The sequence below is a fragment of the Peromyscus leucopus genome, chromosome 4 (assembly GCF_004664715.2).
Source record: "Peromyscus leucopus breed LL Stock chromosome 4, UCI_PerLeu_2.1, whole genome shotgun sequence".
Lineage (NCBI taxonomy): Eukaryota > Metazoa > Chordata > Mammalia > Rodentia > Cricetidae > Peromyscus > Peromyscus leucopus.
The window spans coordinates 127,010,251-127,031,576 of record NC_051066.1 but is presented as its reverse complement, the minus strand read 5'-3'; the positions used below and the strand labels follow the sequence as shown (position 1 = coordinate 127,031,576).

General features: G+C 43.6%; 1 protein-coding gene across 1 annotated transcript; it reads left to right on the top strand.

The window, feature by feature from the left end:
* The first annotated feature begins 2,201 nt into the window (after positions 1-2,201).
* Positions 2,202-12,557, top strand: LOC114709546 (N-acetylneuraminic acid phosphatase). The gene is made up of 2 exons (XM_028893430.2): positions 2,202-2,366; positions 10,404-12,557. The coding sequence occupies exons 1-2, from the start codon at positions 2,277-2,279 to the stop codon at positions 11,058-11,060; spliced, it is 747 nt and encodes a 248-aa protein (XP_028749263.1). The 5' UTR covers positions 2,202-2,276; the 3' UTR covers positions 11,061-12,557.
* The last annotated feature ends 8,769 nt before the right edge of the window (positions 12,558-21,326 follow it).

The following is a 21,326-nucleotide window of genomic DNA, read 5'->3' as shown; positions in this document are numbered from 1 at the left end:
AGTCTATTAGAAGAGGCACACTTTGGAGAAATTGCATGAACTTATTCTCCCCAGTAGCAAGGGGATTTCAACTGTGACCCTGCTCCACAAAATACAGAAACTGTAGGTAGTGATGTTACTCAACTCTGTCACTGTAAGGCAAAAGCAGAAATATACTACACATAAACAATTATTAAATTAAACAAATTAATAATGTTGCATGTCAATTATCAAAATCCCAAGATGAGTTAAATTTATTTCAACAAATGGGAAGTTCTATGGACAGGCAAAACATCAGATGAAAGCTGGTTCAACTGGTTCCTTATGTACACAAAACAGCTCAAAGTTAAAAGACTTTTATAGCCAATGAAAAGACAATGGTATACAGGAATAATCTGATTGGCTGAAGTCAGCATTTACCTTATATAATTATGTTTAGTCAGTTTCAGCCTGACTGGCTGGAGGTTCAGCTGTTTCGTAGCATTTATTTTTGTATGTATTACCCAGGTAGGGTACAGTTCACTATGAACAGAAGCCACTTTTAGCTGGTATCATTCAAGAATAAACACAGGTCCTAGTCAAAGTTAATTCAAGCCAGATGTGGTGGTGTATACCTTTAGAACTAGCAGTTGGGGGCTGGAGAGATGGCTCAGAGGTTAAGAGCACTGGCTGCTCTTCCAAAGGTCCCGAGTTCAATTCTCAGCAACCACATGGCAGCTCACAACCATCTGTAATGAGATCTGGCGCCCTCTTCTGGCATGCAGGCAGAACATTGCATACATAATAAATCTTAAAAAAAAAAAAAAAAAAAGAGCCGGGCGGTGGTGGTGCACTCGGGAGGCAGAGCCAGGCGGATCTTTGTGAGTTCGAGGCCAGCCTGGGCTACCAAGTGAGTTCCAGGAAAGGTGCAAAGCTACACAGAGAAACCCTGTCTCGAAAAACCAAAAAAAAAAAAAAAAAAAGAACTAGCAGTTGGGGACAGAGGCAAACTGATCACTGTAAATTTGAGGCCAGCTTAGTCTACATAGATAGTTCCAGACCAGCCGGTTACACAATGAGACACTGTCTCAAAAACCTAAGAAAAGAAAGAAAGTTAATTCAACACACTAAAATTATGGACAATCAAACTTGAATTTCATCAATTTTCATGTCATAAAATACTTCTTGCTTTCTTTGAACAACTTAGAATGTAAGAACCTCTCCTAGTTGCAAGCTCAACAACATCAGGTCTGTAGCATTGACAGACCCAATAAATCATTCTGCTTACAGATGGTGGCCCCAAATTTCATTAATCAAAAAGGATTAGAGGTTGATTTCAACTACCACAAGGCAAACCTTGTTATTGCCCTTGTGGGGGTGGGTGGTGGCGATTAACAGTCTGTTAGTTTCCTTGCCCTCTTGTTTTAGCCAGAAAACCATGCAATTAATAGGACTGCAAGGTTTCAGGGAAATGAATAAAAGCGGGGAGAAATGAGCTGCAGAAATGGTTCAATGACTAAGAACTCACACTGCTCTTGAAGAGGACCCAAGTTCAGTTCCCAGCACCCACAGTGAACAGCTCGCTATCCGGTCTTCTGCAAGCACTTGCGCTCATGTGCACACGAACACAAATACACATAGGAAAAAAAAAAAAACTTAAAAATGGGAAAACCATTCAGTTGATACTGTAAAGCTTCCCATGTCTCTTTAGACACAGCTGTCAAGGGTTCAAGCATTTTTCAGAGGATGTTCTGGTGCAGACCCCAGCCTCAACAAGGCTATGGACAGGAAGTAAAGCGCTGAGGACATCAGGCAGCAGGGTTCCAAGGCTGGAAAGCGCAGCATAGATTACAGGCTACCCAGCACACCCTCGTATCCCCTGGTGATCCAGCTCGTGATGGTGACTGTGCAGTCACCAAAGACAGACCAGCCAAGTGCCTGGAGAGTTCCTCCAGTGCGGTTCGGACGTCCTTTTCAGCCCATACCGCAGAGGAAGGAAAGCAAGCCCACCAAGCCATTAAAAGTGAGACCGGCGCTTCTAACCATCCACCCACCCATCAGCAAGAAACCATAACGCGCTCGCACCCATCTCGCGCACGCGCACCGTCTACAAAACCGAGCCTCTCCGAGTCTTGCGTAATCCCCCGGCTCTCACATGCTCAGGTATGGAGAGCATCTCGCGGTAGTTCCACAGAGGCCCCGGCGTTTCAGGGGAGTCAGGTGACCCCTGCGACTCCGCCCAGCTGCTCTTGGCCGGCCTCGCGCGTGCGCGGTGCGGCGGCGGCGGCGGCTCGCGGGCGGCTTGAGCGGCCGAGGCGATGGGGCTGAGCCGTGTGCGCGCGGTCTTCTTTGACCTGGACAACACGCTCATCGACACGGCAGGGGCGAGCCGGAGAGGCATGTTGGAGGTAACGTCCCCGCGCCGTCGCCCTCCCCTGCCGGGCCAGCGCCCTGCCGTTCGGTCCGCTCCGCGTGCCCTGCCGGAGCTGCCTTCCCGCGCGCGCGGGGCTGGGTGCTGGACTCTGAACTGCCACGACTGCAGCAGAGTCGCCGCCACCTGCGGTCACCCGGGCTCGGGCGGCGCGGGACGGGACCGCGCGCCCTCCCCCTGCCGCAGTCCCGCGCGGGATGGGCTGCGGTGGGTTTCGGGGGAAAAGAGGCTCAGACAAGGTTTTAGCCCAGGAAGTTACATAACTCTGAGAGACGGGCCTGGACTTAACCTGCATCAGAGTGGGGTTTTTTTGTTTGTTTGTTTTTTTTGTTTTTTTTCCTGCAGGCCTCTCTCTGGCCTTCCGGGCTTTCTGGTGTTGAGACCCTCGGGACATAAAATGCCGAGAGGGCATTCTTTTAGTGAGGCATTGCTGATCTGCATCCTCCTTCTTCTAGCTGCAGATGCTGTCGGACATCGTCCTCGTCTTCTCCAGCCCTTAACCCACCCCTACTTTCCTTCCTCTGCCTTTGCTTCAAGGAGAAACCGAAGGACTATTAGATGTGGAAACACACACTAACAAAAGCCAGCCCTTTCAATACCAAGGGTGCTATGCCTCATCAGGTAGTTTTTGTTTATCCGGATCTTAAACCTTTTCCATTTCTTGCCGCAGTTCACACACGCAGTTCATGTCTGTCTCATACTTTTACCTTTTTTACACAACACCTCCCTTGGACTGTGCTTTTCTGCACAGCTATGTTTTTAGGAAAATCTACACCCATTATCTCCGTCAGGTCTCTCTATGTATTTCTAAATCCATTGGCAGGTAGCTTCTGTCTCTACCATTAGAATACGATAGGCTTGCTAAGTGGTTAGGTTGCTCCCAAAGTGCCAACGTCACTAGGTATTTTGAATTGGTTTGGGGTCGTGTGTGTGTGTGTGTGTGTGTGTGTGTTTTCTTGGTTCTGAGGTTTGAACCTATGGCCTTGCCATCCTAAACAAGAGTTTTCCACTGAGCTATTTCTCCCCACACTCGGAATCAGTCTTAACTGAAGTTTTCCACGCTGTTGTTTGCCTCTTGCATTTTGACACCCTCTCAATTATCTCTGCCTGCAGACCGTGCATACTTAACCTGTGTTCTTATTCAGCTCGGCCGAGTGTTTGGAAACTCGGGTTTTGTTTTGGGCTGTTTCTTGTCATAGGCCTCTAACATCGTACATTTCGTCTAAATCACAGTTCTCCCAGTAACAAGTGCCTCAGCAGGTTCCCTGTCCATGCTTAGCCTCAGATCCTTGTAAAATGTGAGTATTAGGCTGTGTAACGCTGTCAGGTAGTTTTAATACAGTACATAGGAAGAATGTAGCGCCCAGTTCTCACTTAATGAACTGTGTCCTCATGCACTCTTGCCTTAATGACAGAAAGGCTCAACCTATGTAGATTTTTGCGGTGGTCTTGTCTCCAGGCTGACCACATCCAATTCATCTCCACTTTCCTACCATGGTGAGCTTTTTTGTTTTTTGTATTTTTAAAACAAAAACTTACTTGGGAGACTAAGGCGAGAACATCACTTCAGCCCCAGATCAATCTAGGCGACATAGTGAGACTCCTATCTCACAGCAACACCACCAACCCACTATATTTCTTCATGGCGTTAACACCATATTTTTTTTTCTTGTGGTATCTCGTATTGCACCTGCCAGAGAATGTTATCAGTTTTTGCAGCTCATGCCTATGACCGAATCCTGAGTTTACTGAAAGGAATTATGCTGTCGTAATTATCTTTGTTTGACATGTAGTAAATGCTGAATGAATCCTGGATGGTGGACAAAAATTCAAATCTCCAGTCTTGGTTCTTTTACCACCTCGAAATACCACCTGAAATTAGCAAAATTAAATGTTGTGTAGATTTTATCTTAAAAGGTTGTAACATTCCTTATAAATTTTTACCTATTCTAAAGTAATATGGCAGCTGTCATAAGCTATTCCGAATGATTTATGAGGCTAAGAAACCATCTGGCCTTTGCTTTGGGAAGGAGTATTTTAACTTTACTTTTTATTTTTTAAATTTTTTTTTTCTTTCTTTTTTTTTTTTTTTTTTCGAGATAGGGTTTCTCTGTGTAGCTTTGTGCCTTTCCTGGATCTCGCTCTGTAGACCAGGCTGGCCTGGAACTCACAAAGATCTGCCTGCCTCTGCCTCCCAAGTGCTGGGATTAAAGGCGTGCGCCACCACCGCCCTGCTGTGGGATGTTCTGTATGTCCTGTGGGAGCCCGTTCTTGGGTTCCTCCTGGCTTTACCCAGCAGGTCCGAATAGAGGATGATTAGGACCTCGGGCCTGAGTGCAGGTGTCTGAGATGGTCTGCACTTGGCTGTGCTGGGGGATAGTCTGTCTATCAAATTGCTCTGAATTGGTCAATAAATAAAACCTGATTGGCCGTGGCTAGGCAGGAAGTATAGGCGGGACTAACAGAGAGGAGAAATAAAAGAACAGGAAGGCAGAAGGAGTCACTGCCAGCCGCCTGCCAGGACAAGCAGCATGTGAAAATGCCGGTAAGTTACGAGCCACATGACAAGGTATAGATTTGTGGAAATGGATTAATTTAAGCTATAAGAACAGTTAGCAAGAAGCCTGCCACGGCCATACAGTTTGTAAGAAATATAAGTCTCTGGGTCTGAGCAGCTGTGGGACTGGTGGGTGACAAAGATTTGTCCTGTGGGCAAGGCAGGAAAACTCTAGCTACACCACCCGGCAACTTTACTTTTTAAAGAGTCATTTGGGAAAGTTCTTTCCATTCTCTTTAAGCATATGTCTTAGTTACTGTACTGTGGCTGTTAAAAAACCATGACCAAATCAGCTTACAAGGGGAAGCATTTAAGTCAGATCTTACTTAACGTTTTAGAAGGCTAGTCTATCATGGTGGGAAGCATGGTAGCAGACATGCATGATGCTGGAGCAGTAGCTGAGAGCTCTCATCTGACCTGCAAGTTGGAGGCAGAGAGCAAGACTGGGCCTGGCTTTGAAAACTCAAAAGCCCACCCCCAATGTCACACCTCCAACAATACCACCCCTCCTAATCCTTCTTAAATGGTTATCAAACAGTCAAAATGTGAGCCCTCTTGGGACCATTCTTATTCAACACTACAGCATGCTTTTATAGTCAAGAAGAAACATTTATTGAACAGTGTAGCTGGAATCCTAATTGGTCTTAATAATAAAAACCTGGAGCCAGATATCAGGGTAAATGCTGAAAGATTAGAGAGACAAAGGAACAAGCCAAGCCACCTCTTACCAACTCCTCAGCCTCAAAGGGCTGAGCTCCTTCCTGGCTCTGCCCACCTTATATTTCTCTCTCTGCCCAATCATATCACTTCCTGTTTCCTCCTCCCTAGTGCTAGGATTAAAGGCGTGTGCCTCCCAAGTACTGGGATCAAAGGCATGAGATTCCAAGTGCTGGGATTAAAGGTGTGTGCTCCACTGCCTGGCTTCTAAGGTTAGCTAGTGGCTAGCTCTGCACTCTGATGTCCAGTCATGCTTTATTTGCTAGAGCACAAGCAAAATATCACCACAGAACAGATCAAAAGAAAATCATTTGTAAATTAAATGTCTGATTGAAATAACTGAACATGATACTTACAGGTATGTTAGAAAAAGTAGAGGGAGCAGTGTATTGCATTTTTAAGGTAGATTCATCACATTTGGCCTTAGTGAGTAGATGATGTTTGACTTAACTAGAAATAACAAGGACCATCTGGGCTGAGGATGTAGTTCATTTGGTAGAATGCTTGCCTAATTTCCACAAATCCCTGGCCTCAGTCCCCAGAATCAGATAAAATTAGGCATGGTGGTACATGCCTGTAATCCCAACATTCATGATGTAGAGGCAGAAGAATCAAAAATTCAAGGTCATCCCTCTGATACAAAGAGAGTTTGAGACCAGCCTGGACTACATAAGATTCTGTCTCTAAAACTTTTTTTTTAAAAAATGGGGCAGGACAGGTGGAGGGGCTGGAGAGATGGCTCAGGGGTTAACACTGGCTGCTCCTCCAAAGGACCTGAGTTTATATCCCAGCCTTGTTGGATGACTCACCCCACCTGTAACTCCAGCTTCCGGGGATCTGATACTTTTTGGCTCCATGGGCAGCCCAACCACACATGTGGCAGACATGTATACATACAGCTACATAAAAGTAAATCTTAAAAAAAAAATAGTAACAAAAGTCATTTAAACTTCTGGGCTGTTTAGCAGTCAGAGTGTGTGTGTGTGTGTGTATGTGTTTTAATTTAGCTTCTTCACATTCAAATGACAGGCATTCAGAAAATTCCTTTTTTATTTTTTTTTATTTTTCGAGACAAGGTTTCTCTGTGTAGCTTTGTGCCTTTCCTGGAACTCACTTGGTAGCCCAGGCTGGCCTCGAACTCACAGAGATCTGCCTGGCTCTGCCTCCCAAGTGCTGGAATTAAAGGCGTGTGCCACCACCGCCCGGCCAGAAAATACTTTCTTAAAGTGTTATTGTTATATTGTTCCCAAACTAATCCTCAGAGAGTCTTGTCAAATAAGTTAGCTTGACTCTTATTGTGACAGTGACTTTAGTTCCAGGTCCCGGGAGTGGAAAGTAGGAAAGGTCTTTCTTTTCATAGATGTTCAGAGTGCAAGAGTTTTAAGTGAATTTATCTTAATCTAGACTGATGCCTGCTCTCTCGATGTTATAGGGCTCCTGTCTTCAGGCCTTCAGTTACCTGGGGCATTCATTACCTCAATTCTTTCTAAGCTGTCACCCCAAGTACAAAATGTCCTTACAACTTCAAGTTAGAGGCCTTTGTCCTCCACTTCCAATTGAGCCCACACTTACTTTCAGTGAGGGGCTAGGAGAGTTTGTAATAACAGGTGCTGATTCAACTTAAGCGGTATTTCTGTTTGAACTAGTAATATATGGGTGACTGATAAACATTTTTTCTAAAGATGTTAATATTTTTATGTGCATGGGTGTATTCATGAGTGTGCATACACATGTGTGTTTGATGTAGGGGCTGGAAGAGAACCTCTCGTGTCATCCTCAAGAACACTATCTGCCTCCTTTGTGACAGGGTCTCTTGGACTGAAGCTCACCAGTTAGATTAGCCTGGCTGGCTAGTGAGCCTCTGAATCTTCCTGATTGGACTTCTAGTGCTGGGGTTGCAAGCACTTGTGATTACTCAGCATTCTTCCATGAGTTCTAGAGATTGAACTCAAGTCTCTGCACTTAGAAGGTGCTTTGCCCACTTTGCCATCCCTCAGCTCAAGATATATGGCAGTTAGAATAAGAATGGCCCCCATAATTGAATGCTTAGTCATCAGGGCGCAACACGATTTTAGAAGGATTAGGAGGTGTGACCTTGCTGGTGTAGGTATGTCCTTGTTGGAGGAAGTGTGTCATGGGGTGGGCTTTGAGGCTTCAAAAGCCCTTGCTAGGCCAGCATCTCAGCCTGCAGGTCAGAATGTGGCTCTCAGCTCCAACATCAGTCCTGTCTGATTCCCGCCATGAGGATAATGGATTAAATGCTTTCCTTTGTAAGAGTTGCCTTGGTCATGGTTTCTCTTCACAGCAGTAGAATAGTGACTAAGACGTTAATATGATTAAAATGATATTGTCATAATAAACAAATCTGATAAGTTGCTGTGTAGCAGTAATGGTGTGACTAATGGGAAAATTAATTACAGATGTGATTAGGAAAGGTATGGAACTTAGGGGAAGAGAGTGGTGTGCTTTTGGAGGTCCTTGACCCTGCATTTACAGAATCTCAGAAGTCAGGTTACTGTGCTGCCAGCTGCAATAACGGGATGTGGATCGTTGTTGCTTTCTACTCTCTCAACCAGGCCTGTGTCGCTTGACATGCCGCAGTGGGCTGCTGCAACTTTAGAGTGCTCTTTGCATACAGCTGAAGAATAATTGAGGTCCACATTGTTTTTGTTTTAAGATGGTGGCACAACCATGGAGTTGAAAAGGCTAATTTTCTGTGTTTTGCCATTGCCTTAAATTTTTAGGACTGATGTATTTTTCTTGATGAATAAAACTTTTCTTCTTGCAAACTGGGGCAGGAGGATCACTGTAAGTTCAAGAGCAGCCTGAGCTACAGAGTGAGAAAGCTTGTTTACACAGATAGCCTGAAATACTTTTTCCTCTGTTAGAAGGAATTCTTATACTCTTTAAGAGAAGAAACTGTGTTTTGTTAATACCTTTCTCCTTTTCAGTATGTAGTTTTGGAGTGAGCAGCATGCCACTTGCCCCTTGTCCATTTGTCTTATTGGACTGCTTTGCTTCAACAGACATGGTTTTTTGATGGTCACGCAGGAAAGGGCTTTATGCATGTTAGGCCCATGTTCGGCTGCTGAGTGGCACTCCCAGCCATCATAGCACAATGCCTTGCACTTGTTTCTGAAGATCAATATTTACCTTGGTATGACAGACTTTAGAAGCACATCCTTCAGTATAGTAGTTCATTGTAAGGGTGTGGGAAATAAGAGTAGGGTGGCTATTACGAAGTTTATCATGATCAGGTGACTGCTGGTATCAGACACCAGTCTGGAACGACACTGTAAAGCATGCTTCATTTGTCACAAGAAGCAACAAAGGTGTGATGTTTATCCACAGTTTCTACCTCTTGTTGGCTGAATGCTACTCCCAGGGCAACACTTGAGCCCCAGTCTGCATGCTGGATGCATCTGTGGATAAGCCTGTGCGCAGAGAAGTCACAAACTTGAGTATGAAACTGTGGGCATATGTAGGAAAAGTGGGTGCAGAAGGGATTTGGGCAGCATCTGTTCAAGGGCCCTCCAGCACATCCATGTCTCCTTGTCCTTTCCATTTTGGCTGAACTTGGCTTGCCCCTTTGGGATCAGAATTCCATGCCCTTGTGGCTTCTGTGTAGAATGAATTAAACTTCCCATGTCCATGTTATCTGCTTGTCAACTCTTGTTTTAGGTATGACTTCTCTGTCGAGTCTTATCCAACTATTCTTAAGAATGAATTCATGGCCAGGTGGTGGTGGCACACTCCTTTAGTCCCAGCACTCGGGAGGCAGGTGGATCTCTGTGAGTTCCAGGACAGTCAAGGCTACACAAAGAAACCCTGTTTTGAAAAACCAAAATAAAAAAGAATGAATTCAGTTTTATTTCCATCATCCTTGTCCATTTAATTGTCAGTGGCAGTCAACTCACAAAGTCAAAAAAAAAAAAAAAAAAAAAAAAAATCAGATCAAGTCAAATGGTCACCTGTCTGCTTCCTTTTCCTGTGGTGATGCCCCAAGGATAAGGGACCCTGTCTCTATCAGGCAAACAAGTCTGCTGTGGAAGCAGACAAGTATGGATTCAAATTCCAACTCAGGACATTTTTTTAACAGTTCTGAACTTCCATTGCCTTATCTTGAAAAGGGAATTGTAGAATTATAGCAAATGTTAAGGTATATACTAATTCAGCCATAAAGCTAGCCACGTTTCAGCCCTTAATAAAAGTTAAGATAGACCAACAATGTGGTCTAATAGGGCTGGGACTGTAGCTTGGTGGTAGAATATACCTAATGTAAACAAAACCCTTGGTTCCATCCTCGGTACTCTGTGTGTGTGTGTGTGTGTGTGTGTGTGTGTGTGTGTGTGTGTGTGTGTGTGTGCTTTTCAGAAATTATTAAAATGTTTCACTAGATTTAAGCAAAATTCTTACTTTCATGTCTTCATGACCAGTATGGAACATGGTAGGCTACCAACCTAATGAAAGGTTGTTTTTTACTTTATGTGAAGTATCATCATAAAATAGATGCTGATTTTTAAACATACGGGTATCAGAGATGGACACAGGGAGCAGGGGTGGGGGGCAGACAGATGATTGATTGATTGTCTCTAGGGGTGGAGAGTCCTCAATTTGGTATCTCCAAAACTAAGGCCAGTTCCCTCTAGAGATGGTATGGTAATGGGAAGAAGTCTCTGTTTCTCAAGACATGACTGTTAAAGACGAGGTATGCTGACCAAGTTCTTTTCCTCTGCCTAGGTAATAAAGCTCTTACAATCAAAATACCACTACAAAGAAGAGGCAGAAATCATCTGTGATAAAGTTCAGGTTAAACTCAGCAAGGAATGCTTTCATCCTTACAGTACATGCATTACAGATGTGAGGACTTCACACTGGGAAGAAGCAATCCAGGAAACCAAAGGTGGTGCTGACAATAGGAAACTGGCAGAAGAATGTTATTTCCTGTGGAAGTCTACACGTTTACAGCATATGATCCTAGCAGAAGATGTCAAAGCCATGCTCACTGAACTTCGCAAAGAGGTCCGCCTACTCTTGTTAACAAACGGTGACAGACAGACACAGAGGGAGAAGATAGAGGCTTGTGCCTGCCAGTCTTACTTTGACGCTATTGTTGTCGGAGGAGAGCAGAAAGAGGAGAAACCAGCACCTTCCATATTTTATCACTGCTGTGATCTCCTTGGAGTGCAGCCAGGAGACTGCGTGATGGTTGGTGACACACTAGAAACCGATATACAAGGAGGCCTCAATGCAGGACTGAAAGCCACAGTCTGGATAAACAAGAGTGGAAGGGTGCCGCTGACGTCATCCCCCATGCCTCACTATATGGTTTCCTCTGTGCTGGAATTACCTGCTCTCTTACAAAGCATAGATTGCAAAGTCAGCATGTCTGTGTAGCGCACAGAGGAACACAGCAAGCAAGTGCAGAGCCAGTTGACGGGGCAGAACTAATGAACACCGAGGCATTCTGTGTTTGTTTTCAGTTCCAAGAATAATGTGAGTGAGGGATTCACGGCCATGCTGTGAAGATCCTCCCATCCCTGCCGCTGTTGATAACCATAGGCTTGTACTCACATCTGAAATCCAGGTTTTAGTTGTGTAGTGCAGAAAACTTGAAGGAAGGCAGGATAGCTTACATGTGGATATGAAGGTACTGGTTTACAGCATAGAAATAGATATTTTTTTAAAAAATAGATATTCTAAAATAGAGATTCAAGCAACTAAATCAGGTCGGCATAAGTACTAAATCATACAAATCAAAACATTTCATAGTGAAATTTTGCATATTTTAGACAATTTTTTTGTTAAAACATTTTACCTACTTTCAATGTGTATGTTCTTATCTATTTGATTTTTCTGCATGAATTTTGAAGGGCTTAATTTTCTGTGGTGTGAACATGACAGATTGTTATCATTTGGAAAAAAAAAATAATAAAAATCAACCCATGGTGCTCCTTTCCACACCATTTGATACTTCTGCAGTGAGCTTGTGGCTTCCATAGTCTTTATTCCTAAAGAGTAAAAGCTACCTTTTTTGAGGCACACAGTGGAGAGGACTGGACACTTTGCTTAGGTTAAGTGCTGGCCACAGGGCACCAAAGCCATTTGCTCTTGTGGATCCACAGAAGAGAATTGCCTCCATGTGTTCTGACCAGGCAGCCTCCCTACTGGTCTGTTTTCTGGTGACTGTTTCCCGCAGATGACTAAACTAGTAGAGAAAGTTAGGCGTGGAAAGCCAGGGGTGGTGGTACTACCTGTAATCCCAGCACTCAGTCAGCAGAAGCAGGTAGATCTCTGTGAGTTCGAGGATGCATCGTGAGAACCTCTCTCCAAAAAAAAGAAGAAAGAATGAAAATTGACTTGAGTGGCTTTCACAGTTACCTCCAAGTTTGAGGTAGCACTGTGTCTCAGACCCTCTAGTGCTCACTTGGAGCTTGATTAATGTTCCATGGCAACATTGGCAACCAGGGAATTTCCCCCAGGTTGTTAGACTGCCAGTCTCATGATTTTCTAACCAAACTTGGAATGTGTGGCTAATAAAGGAAAAATAATGAAATAAATATTACATGAGTTGGTTTGAGTAGGTTTTAAAAAAATTAGAAGAAAGCACTAATGGGAAATACTAGATAGACTACATTGAGAAATATGTAGGTTTGACTTCAAGAGTGAGACAATCACATTCTAGGTTCTGCCTCCTTGTGAACCTAATAACCATTGTTCTGTGTCTACTAATAACAACCAGATTCTCTGTACAAATGTCCTCTTGTGTTTGCTTCTCTTAGTTCTTTAAAACATTGTGTCCTTCCTCGACTGTCCTGCAGTATGGCTGCTGTGAAGTAGGATGTTCAGGCACAGTGCCCATATGACCTTGATTAAAATGTACCTATCTAAAAATTGTTGAGTTTGAGTGAAAATAATTATGTACATAATTCTTACAATAGCAACCGATGTCACACTGAGGTCTCATCCTTCTAGCCATCCCACAAATAGTAGACACAGATATGCCAGGTCATCTTTACTATGCTAACTAAAGGTTTTTCATTCCTAAGATGTTAGCAGTTCTTCAGCAAAAGTAATCTGGGAAAAATACAAGTAAAATTACTTGTCTTCATAGCATGTCCCAGACAGTTCAGCATGCAGTGTCTCAGTTTGTCCATACCTTCCTCAGGAAAGAGTTCTGATGCTCTACCTTCTGATGGAGTGTTACATAAATAGTAAAGGTATTTGAATAGGCCTGTGATGCTACTAATGCTTTTTAGGATGTTAGAATTCTTTAAAATTTAACAATGGTAAAAGAATGGTTTGTCATCTATATTATAGTTTCCATAGGGATGGCATGCCCATACAAAGCCAAGATGTTGGTTTGTGCTCTAGCAGCTGTGTGTGTGTGTGTGTGTGTGTGTGTGTGTGTGTGTGTGTGTGTGTGTGTGTGTTGAGGTTCTTTTTTCTTTCCTGTAGCTCTGGGAACTCTAGCAGTCCATTGATGAGAATTCTTTTTCCGTTTGGCCCTCTGAACCTTTACAAAATTTACACTCTGCTCCTGGGAAATGCTTATGGATGCATATGAATGTTTGCTTGCATGCATGTGTGTGCACCACATATCTGCAGAGGTCAGATAAGGGTCTCAAATTCCCTGGAACTGAAGTTAAAGGTGGTTTGAGCTGCTGTCTGGGTGCTAGGAGCTGAACCCAGATTTTGTAAGAGCAGCCAGTGTTCTTAACCACTGAGCCATCTCTCCAGCCCCTATTGCTTATTTTAAATACCTCCCTACTACCTTGGGTATTGTGGGGATTTTTTTTAATGGAACTACTACTGTTCAGATGTTAGACCCCCTCTCTACAACCTGCCACACTTCATTTTGCTCTTGTTTTTCCATGTCTGTTATTAACTTTTTGAGATGTTTCTTCAACTTTGTCTTGTCTTTATAACCCCCCTACACACACACACACACACACACACACACACACACACAACACTACTTTCGTACCTAAAGTTTTCAAGAGCTTTTTCAGATTTCCTGAATGTGCTTTTTTCCCAGTGGACAAAAGAAGATGTCATTGACTTGCACACACACCCCGGAAAGTCAGCCTCACCTTACAGATGAGATCATCAACTTAATGAATTTAGTCACAGATGCTAGCACAAAGTCCTCACCTGGATGAAGGGCAGTTTTCAACTTTAGTTTCAGGCCATGTCCATCATGTGAGGGAAGGTATGACAGTAGGAGGCAGCTAGTCATCATACTGTCCACACACAGGAAGCAGAGAACAATGAGTGTTTCACAGCTGGGCATCTGGAAGTGACCAGAGGCAAAGAAAATCCAGCCATCTCTGTTCTGTACCTACTATTCCTTTAGTATCTACTTGGGGGGAGCCTTCTTCCAAGAAAAAAAAAAAAAAGGTAAAAACTAGTTTTCTGCTTGTTCCTGGAAAACTCTGTGATCACTTTCGTCAAAGAAACAATTCAGAAATCTGAAGGGCCCGGCACAAAAGATTGGCCCACTCTCCTGCAGCAGTGGGCCTTCTCAGTCTAGTCGGGCCTTCGAGGCCATCACCTTGGAGGGATGAAGAGTGGATGGTTTCGTCTTTTTCTGCACACTCATCCCCTCCTGGTTGGTAGGAGCAGGTCGGAGAGGATTAAGCCTGCCCCTGTCCTAAGTTAGCGCCACAGCCTCCGATAGCCTACTGATGGTGTGGGCTGCCCTCTCTAGACAGCTGTGGGCATCAGTTGTTACCTTCCTGTTGCACACGGGGGCTGCCTTCCCATCACTGGGCCTCAAAAGTGGGTCTGGGAAGGGCACGGCATGGCCACAAGTGTCTCATGTCCTTGTCTCATTATCAGAATTAAGGTGCATCCCACCCACCTTGTCTACTGTCTTTCATGCCCCTGCCACAGCCCCCTTACGCTTTACAGGGGAGGCATACCTGTTCCCCAACCCCGAGTTCCACCATGAGACTACACACTCGGCTCAAGAAGGGGGCTCACAGATTAGACACTTCAAGGAACTAGGGCTGGAGCAGAGTGGGTTACAGATCATGGTGGAGGGAGTACTTAGCATGTGTGTGGTCCTGGGCACCCCCAGCACTGAAAAGTTCACATCAGTTCCCTTGCCCTTACATCATTTCCTTTCTCAACTCATTCTTACAAGGTGTGGAGGAGTTCTGGGGAAAAACATGCTCTTAGCAGCTGCTTTGAGAACTCCAAGGACTGGTTTGCTTTGACATCTGTATCTACCAACCTAGTTCAAAGTGTTGACTGGATATCCTGGTACATAGAGAGCAGGTACTGTACAGATGAATGGCAAAGGTCAAACAAGCTACTCTATTCGGGTCCTAACTTCTAAGCTGATATAAAAAAGAATCAAAACATTTTTTGGGGGCAGAGAAGGAAGAGAGAATGAATTTAGCCCAGCACCAGTGCATGGAGTCTTCAGCAGCCAGGAGGAGGTCACCATCTCCAAAGAGGTAATGTCAGCCTTCGTGAGGAGTGGGATCTGCATGAGAGATGGTGGACTCAAATTTGCATAGGTTGGATGGACCTTCAGAAACAGGCTGTGATAGGAGGCCCAAAGAGGGTAAAGAAAGCTATCATCAACAACATTTCAGGAAAAGTACTGTGTGTGTGTGTGTGTGTGTAAAACAAGGCCATGTGGACAATGGAGAAAAGTGCTGTGTGTGTGTAACAAGGCCACATGGACAGTGGAGAAAAGGGCTGTGTGAGTGTGTGTGTGTGTGTGATAATAGTATGCATAGTGAAGTTTTGGGTAGCCAATGGGAGGAGCAGTTCTAATGTGGCTAAGGGTGCAGGGCTGTGTGTTCAGTGAAACTGTTTTATGGATCTATGGGAGGGTTTGTGTATGTAGTGGGAGTTCGTTAAGAGGCATGTGCATGTCCTTCTGCAGCCTCGTCCCCCAGGAGGGTGTTTAATGCTGAATGGGCTCTAAAAGCACAAAAACTGGTCCTTCTGTATGGATTTCAGAGCTGTATTTGCTTCCCATTCCCAGTGCTCTGGGGAGACACCCTCTGTTCATCATATGAGCCGCCCTAGGATGCGCAAGTGGAGTCAGAGGAGGCTGGGAGAACCTACCTGGCCTGCGCACTGCAAAGCTGAGTGGCCAGCAGAGGCTCCTGATACAGAGAAGTGACCCCTGAAGGGATGGCAGCTTGAGTTGCCGTCTGATAGATTCCCTCCCCACTGCCCCCCCCCCAAGAAACAAATTTAGAAGACCAAGAGAGAAATTTCTCCAACACTTCATCTTGGGATTTAAAACCTCCCATGCTTTTTTGTCCATCCCTCTCGGGAACACTGGTCTCCACTCCCCATCTTTTTACTTTTCTTTATGTAACTGTTCATGTCCCTTCCTTGACGCCGTCCTCTGTCCCCTCTTTGGCTTCTTTCATTTACAACAGCAACCTTTATCTTAAGTAATGGTTGACTTTACAGCACACTCTACTTTCGCTTGCTTTGCCCTGTTTCTTTTATTTCTGTTTTGTGACTTATGCATCTGTTGCTTTAGTTAGCTCCTGTTTTATCTTCAAAGGGAACAGTCCTTTTTTGTTTGTTTGTTTGTTTCTCTTTTTACTTTTATGTGTATGGATGTTGTGCCTGCATGTATGCCTGTGTACCATGTGCATGCCTGGTCCCAGCAGAAGCCAGAAGAAAACATCAGATCCTCTGGAATGGGAGTGAACACTTGTGAGCCACCGTGTGGGTGCTGGGAATCAAACTCAGGTCCCCTGGAAGAGCAGCCATCGCTCCAGCCCCAACAGCTTATTCTTTTCTTTCTTTTCTTCTTTCCAAGACAGGGTTTCTCTGTGTAGCCCTGGCTTTCCTGGAATTCTCTCTGTAGACCAGAGATCCACCTGCCTCTGTCTCCCGAGTGCTGGGGTTAAAGGTGTGCACCACCACCGCCCAGCTACAGCAGTTTTTATTCTTAATGGCTCAATCCACAGCACCATTCAGATAGGAGAAACAAACTGCTATAAAGAGCAAAAATACAAACCAGACAAGAACAGAAATACAGACAGACTCAATGAATGCCAACTCACTGACCGCCACAGAAGAACACAGCAGGAAACAAAAAACAAACAAAAAACCTAGAGGCCAATTTCTATGATGAAAGTAGACAAAAATACTCAAATTAGTTGCAAAGAGAATTAAAAAGATCTTACACTGTAACCAACTTGGCTTCATTTCAGGGATAGCTCAACATATCAATAAATGTAGTTCAGCACAAACTAGATTTAAGGACAAGTAATTCGATTATTTACTTCATGTAGAAAATTCCTTTGAAGGGTTAGAGAGGTGACTCAGCAGTTAAGGTATTTGCTGTGTCAGGGTAATTATGAATATGGCCCAACACAAATCTGTAAACTTACTTAAAACGTGTGTTGTGTGTGTGTGTGTGTGTGTGTGTGTGTGTGTGTCTATTTCTTAGTTCATTGGTAGGGTCTTGAACATGAACTTCATAGATGGCAATGTCACGTTGCAATGTTAAAAGGCTGAACATGCCTGCTAGAGAGTGAGAAGACCCCTGTGCCATGGATCAGCAAAATTAACGTTGTGAAAATGGCTACAATACTAAATGATCTACAGATTCACTTCAATCCCTATCAAAAGTCCAATGACATTCTTCACAGAACTAGGAAAAAACCCTCTAAGTCACAAGGTAGTGAACAAGACTCCAAATAGCTAAAGCAATATTAAACAGAAATGCCAAAGCTGCCACAATACCTGATTTCAAATTATATTAGAGTCAGATTAACAGAAACTGCATGGAGGCAGCCAGAAACAGATACATAGACCAGCAGAATAGGATATGGGACCAAGAAATAGATCCACATAGCCACAGACACCTGATTTTTGACAGATGTGCCCAAAACATGTTTTGGAAAAAGGACAGTCCTTCAACAAATGATGCCGAGAAACCTGGATAGCTGCAAAGAACAAAGCTAGATCTGTAACTCCCACCATCAACAAAACCAGGTTAAAATGCATCTAAAACCTTTCATGTAAGGCTTGGAATGTTGGAACTACTAGAAGAATACAAAAGTCACTTCAAGGTAAAGACAGAGACTTCTTCAAAAGACTTGCTGCTCTAAAACATACATGGCAAGAGCTGACAAATGTAGAGCTAGCTAGAGAGATGGCTTAGTGGGTAAGAGATCTTACTGTACAAAAGCAAGGATCAGCGTTCCAATCCCCAGAGCCTACATAAAAGCTGGGCATGGCTGCATGTTCCTATTATAGATTATGGTCCTCCAAGCAGAACAACTCCCGTCTTCATTAGATTAGCGGCCTATGTTTGCAAGAGTACATCATGATCAGACTTGTCGACTGTTGACATTTCCTCATAGGAGGGGATGGGGAGGATCACTGAACCCTCATCCAAGATTCCAGTTACTGATCCCAGATATTTGTATGTGATCTACCCTTGATGCAAGTGTCCTTAGCCTCTTGGGAGATGCTAGGGTATATAAGCTTGAGAAAGTTAACTGAAATGGGAATCCATCTATGTGGCTGTGGGGAAGCCATCATCCACACTGAATGAAGTGTGGCCGCTTTGGGGGCCACTCAGACTCCTCCCAGTTACCCCTCTTCCATGCTCTGTAAGTAAACTCACTAAACTCTGTGGTGCCCCAGGGTGAACTTTGGCAGAATCTTCTTGTTGAGACCTTATGAGAAGGATGTAGATGCTGTTTCTGTCTCACCAGGGGAGGAATTTTCACAACAGTGCCTGTAACTCCAGCCTTGGAACAGAGACAGGTGATCATTGGCTAGCCAGCCTCGATGAAAGAGTGAGCTCACATGCAGTGAGTGACCCTGTCTCAAGAGAATAACGTGGAGGGTGATAGAGCCGGACACTTGAGGACTTCCTCGGGTTTCCTCAAGTGTGTGGTGTGTGTGTGTGTGTGTGTGTGTGTGTGTGTGTGTGTGTGTGTGCATGCTAGCATGTGCACACATACAATTGACAAATGGAAATGCATGAAACTGAAGAAGGCAGACATCCAGGTGAAGAAACAGCTCTCAAGATGGAAGCATTTTTTTTCCTTGCTATGCACCTGACAGTGGAATCATTTCTATATGGGGAACTAAAAAAATAAAATAATGTTGCTGGAGAGCTTCTCTCCAGCTTCCACCAAGCCCCGCAGTCCCACAATCCACGTATAAAAAAATCACTCAGACACTTATATTACTTATAAACTGTATGGCCGTGGCAGGCTTCTTGCTAACTGTTCTTTTATCTTAAATTAACCCATTTCTATAAATCTATACCTTGCCACGTGGCTGGTGACTTACTGGCGTCTTTACATGCTGCTTGTCCTGGCGGTGGCTGCAGTATCTCTCCCCTTCTTCCTGTTTCCCCAATTCTCCTCTCTCCTTGTCCCGCCTATACTTCCTGTCTGGTCACTGGCCATCGGTGTTTTATTTATATAGAATGATATCCACAGCAAAATAATCCAAGCAATAAATGAGGAAATGAATTGAATAGCTTTCAAAAGAAGAATAATGGCCAGTAAATATACGGGGGGCGGGGGGAGTCCAACATCCTTAGCTGTCAGGAGAATGTCAGTAAGGACTACATTTCATTGTAGTTAGAATTGCATTTAAAAAAAAAAAAAAAAAAAAGCAAAGCCAGGCATGGTGGAAGTGGAAGTTTGGAGGTTCAAGAGTTCAGTGCCATCCTTGGTTTTATAGTAAATTTAAGGCCAGCTTGTGCTACATGAGACCCTGTCTCAAAAATTAAAATAAATAAAGGTAAACAAATTGATATTTTAAAAGAAAGGGAAGAAGAAAAGAAAACATAAGTGCATGTAGACCTCTACACTGTTGGCAGGAATTTAAATGGGCAAAGCCTCTATGGCAATCAGCCTGGAGGTTCCTCAAGAATCTAAACACAAAGCTAGATATGGTGCTGTACACCTGTAATCCCAACACTTGGGTGGCAGAGGCCACCCTGGTCTACACAGCAAGTCCCAGGTGATACCCTGTCTCAAAGAAAAAAAAAAACCTAAGAACTATTGTTCTCTACCATCCCTGGGTATATATCCAAAGGGATCAAAGTCAGTGAAAACCAGAAATACTTGTGCATCCCTGTTTATTGAAGTTCTTTTCCTGGGAATCAAAGATGGAGCCAGCCTAAATGCTGAGAAGTGGATGCAGCTATAAATCATCATGTTAGGCAAAATAAGCCAGACTCAGACAAATAGGTTTTGTCACATATGTGGAACTTAGATTTAATTTTAATAATATATGTAGGACGTGGAAATAGAAGGGCTGCTGTGGTGGGGGAGAGGATGGAACCTGAAGGAATAGGGAGAGCATAAAAGAAAGGACAATGAGCTGGAGAGATAGCTCAGTGGTTAAAAAAGGGTGATAGGGGAAAAATAGCATATGTTTACTCTCATGCAGAATCTGCATTTAAATATATTTACATATGATGTGAGGGAAGGTGGATTACTTGCAGGAAAGATGAACAGTAGGAAGAAGAGGAAGAGACACGCTCAAGTAAAGAGATATTGAATAGGAATGGTAAAATGATATGTGTGTAAAAACACAATGAGAGCCACTGATTTACACACTAAAATAAATTTTGCAAGTAATTACTAATTAAAGCCCATGGTATCACATTTAAATTGGAGGCCTTGGTATGAGTACGTTTATTTAACATATAATGTATATAGTTAGTGTGTAGTTAAGTTGGTAGGCAGATAATTGCAATCTCAATAAACACACTCAGATCTTTGTTTCTAAACCTGATTCTCCAATGAAGAAAATCAAGGCCTTTTAAAGACATGGCCTGATGCTAGGCTAGTACTAAGACAAGGAAAATATGAGGCGCTTAGAACACTGGACAGTGCCAAACATTGAGGAAACGCCCTCCTAAAGTGAAAAAATGAGGGAATGAGTCCCTGTGGCTAAAGCTGAAATAATTTGCACTGTGAAATAACAGCCTTTGATTCTAATCAAGAGTCTAAAGTAAGTATATGCTGACATAAAGAAATGATTAAAAAATAAATGAATGGGGAATAAGAGAGAGGTCTTCCTTATAAAGAATACTAAATAATACATGTAAATAATTCCCCCTCCAGGAGATGGAATTTAATCCTCTCCTAGAGTGTGGGCTGGATTTGTAACTTGCTAGCAAAGAATAGAATATGGAAAGGGAACTTGAGACTCTATCATGGAGGAGAAACCTGGCAGTCAACACCTGAAGCAAGAGAACCGATCAGTCAAGATTAGCACCACCAATAACACCATGTAGTCAGATGCAGCAGTGCACAGAAGCAGCCCTGTTCAAACTCACCTGTGTAAGACCAGTCTAGGCAACAAAGTGAAACGTTGTCTCCAAGCAATCTAGTGGATTTTTGGATACTAGCTGATACGATGTGATGAGACAGGCCCATTTTTAATACTAGTCTAAGCATCAGATAACGTCAGACAAACTCAAATTGAGGAACATTCCAGGTCTGTTATGTAGCCCTGGCTGTCATGGAACTCACTATGTAGATCAATCCCACCTTACACTCACAGAGATCCACCTGCCTCTGCCTCCTGGGTGCTGAGACTGAAGCTGTGAGCCACCATACCTGGCCAATCTTTCTTTTAAATAATAAAGTTCTATGTTTTAAAGAACACAGTTCTGATTGTCCTATTTAATTT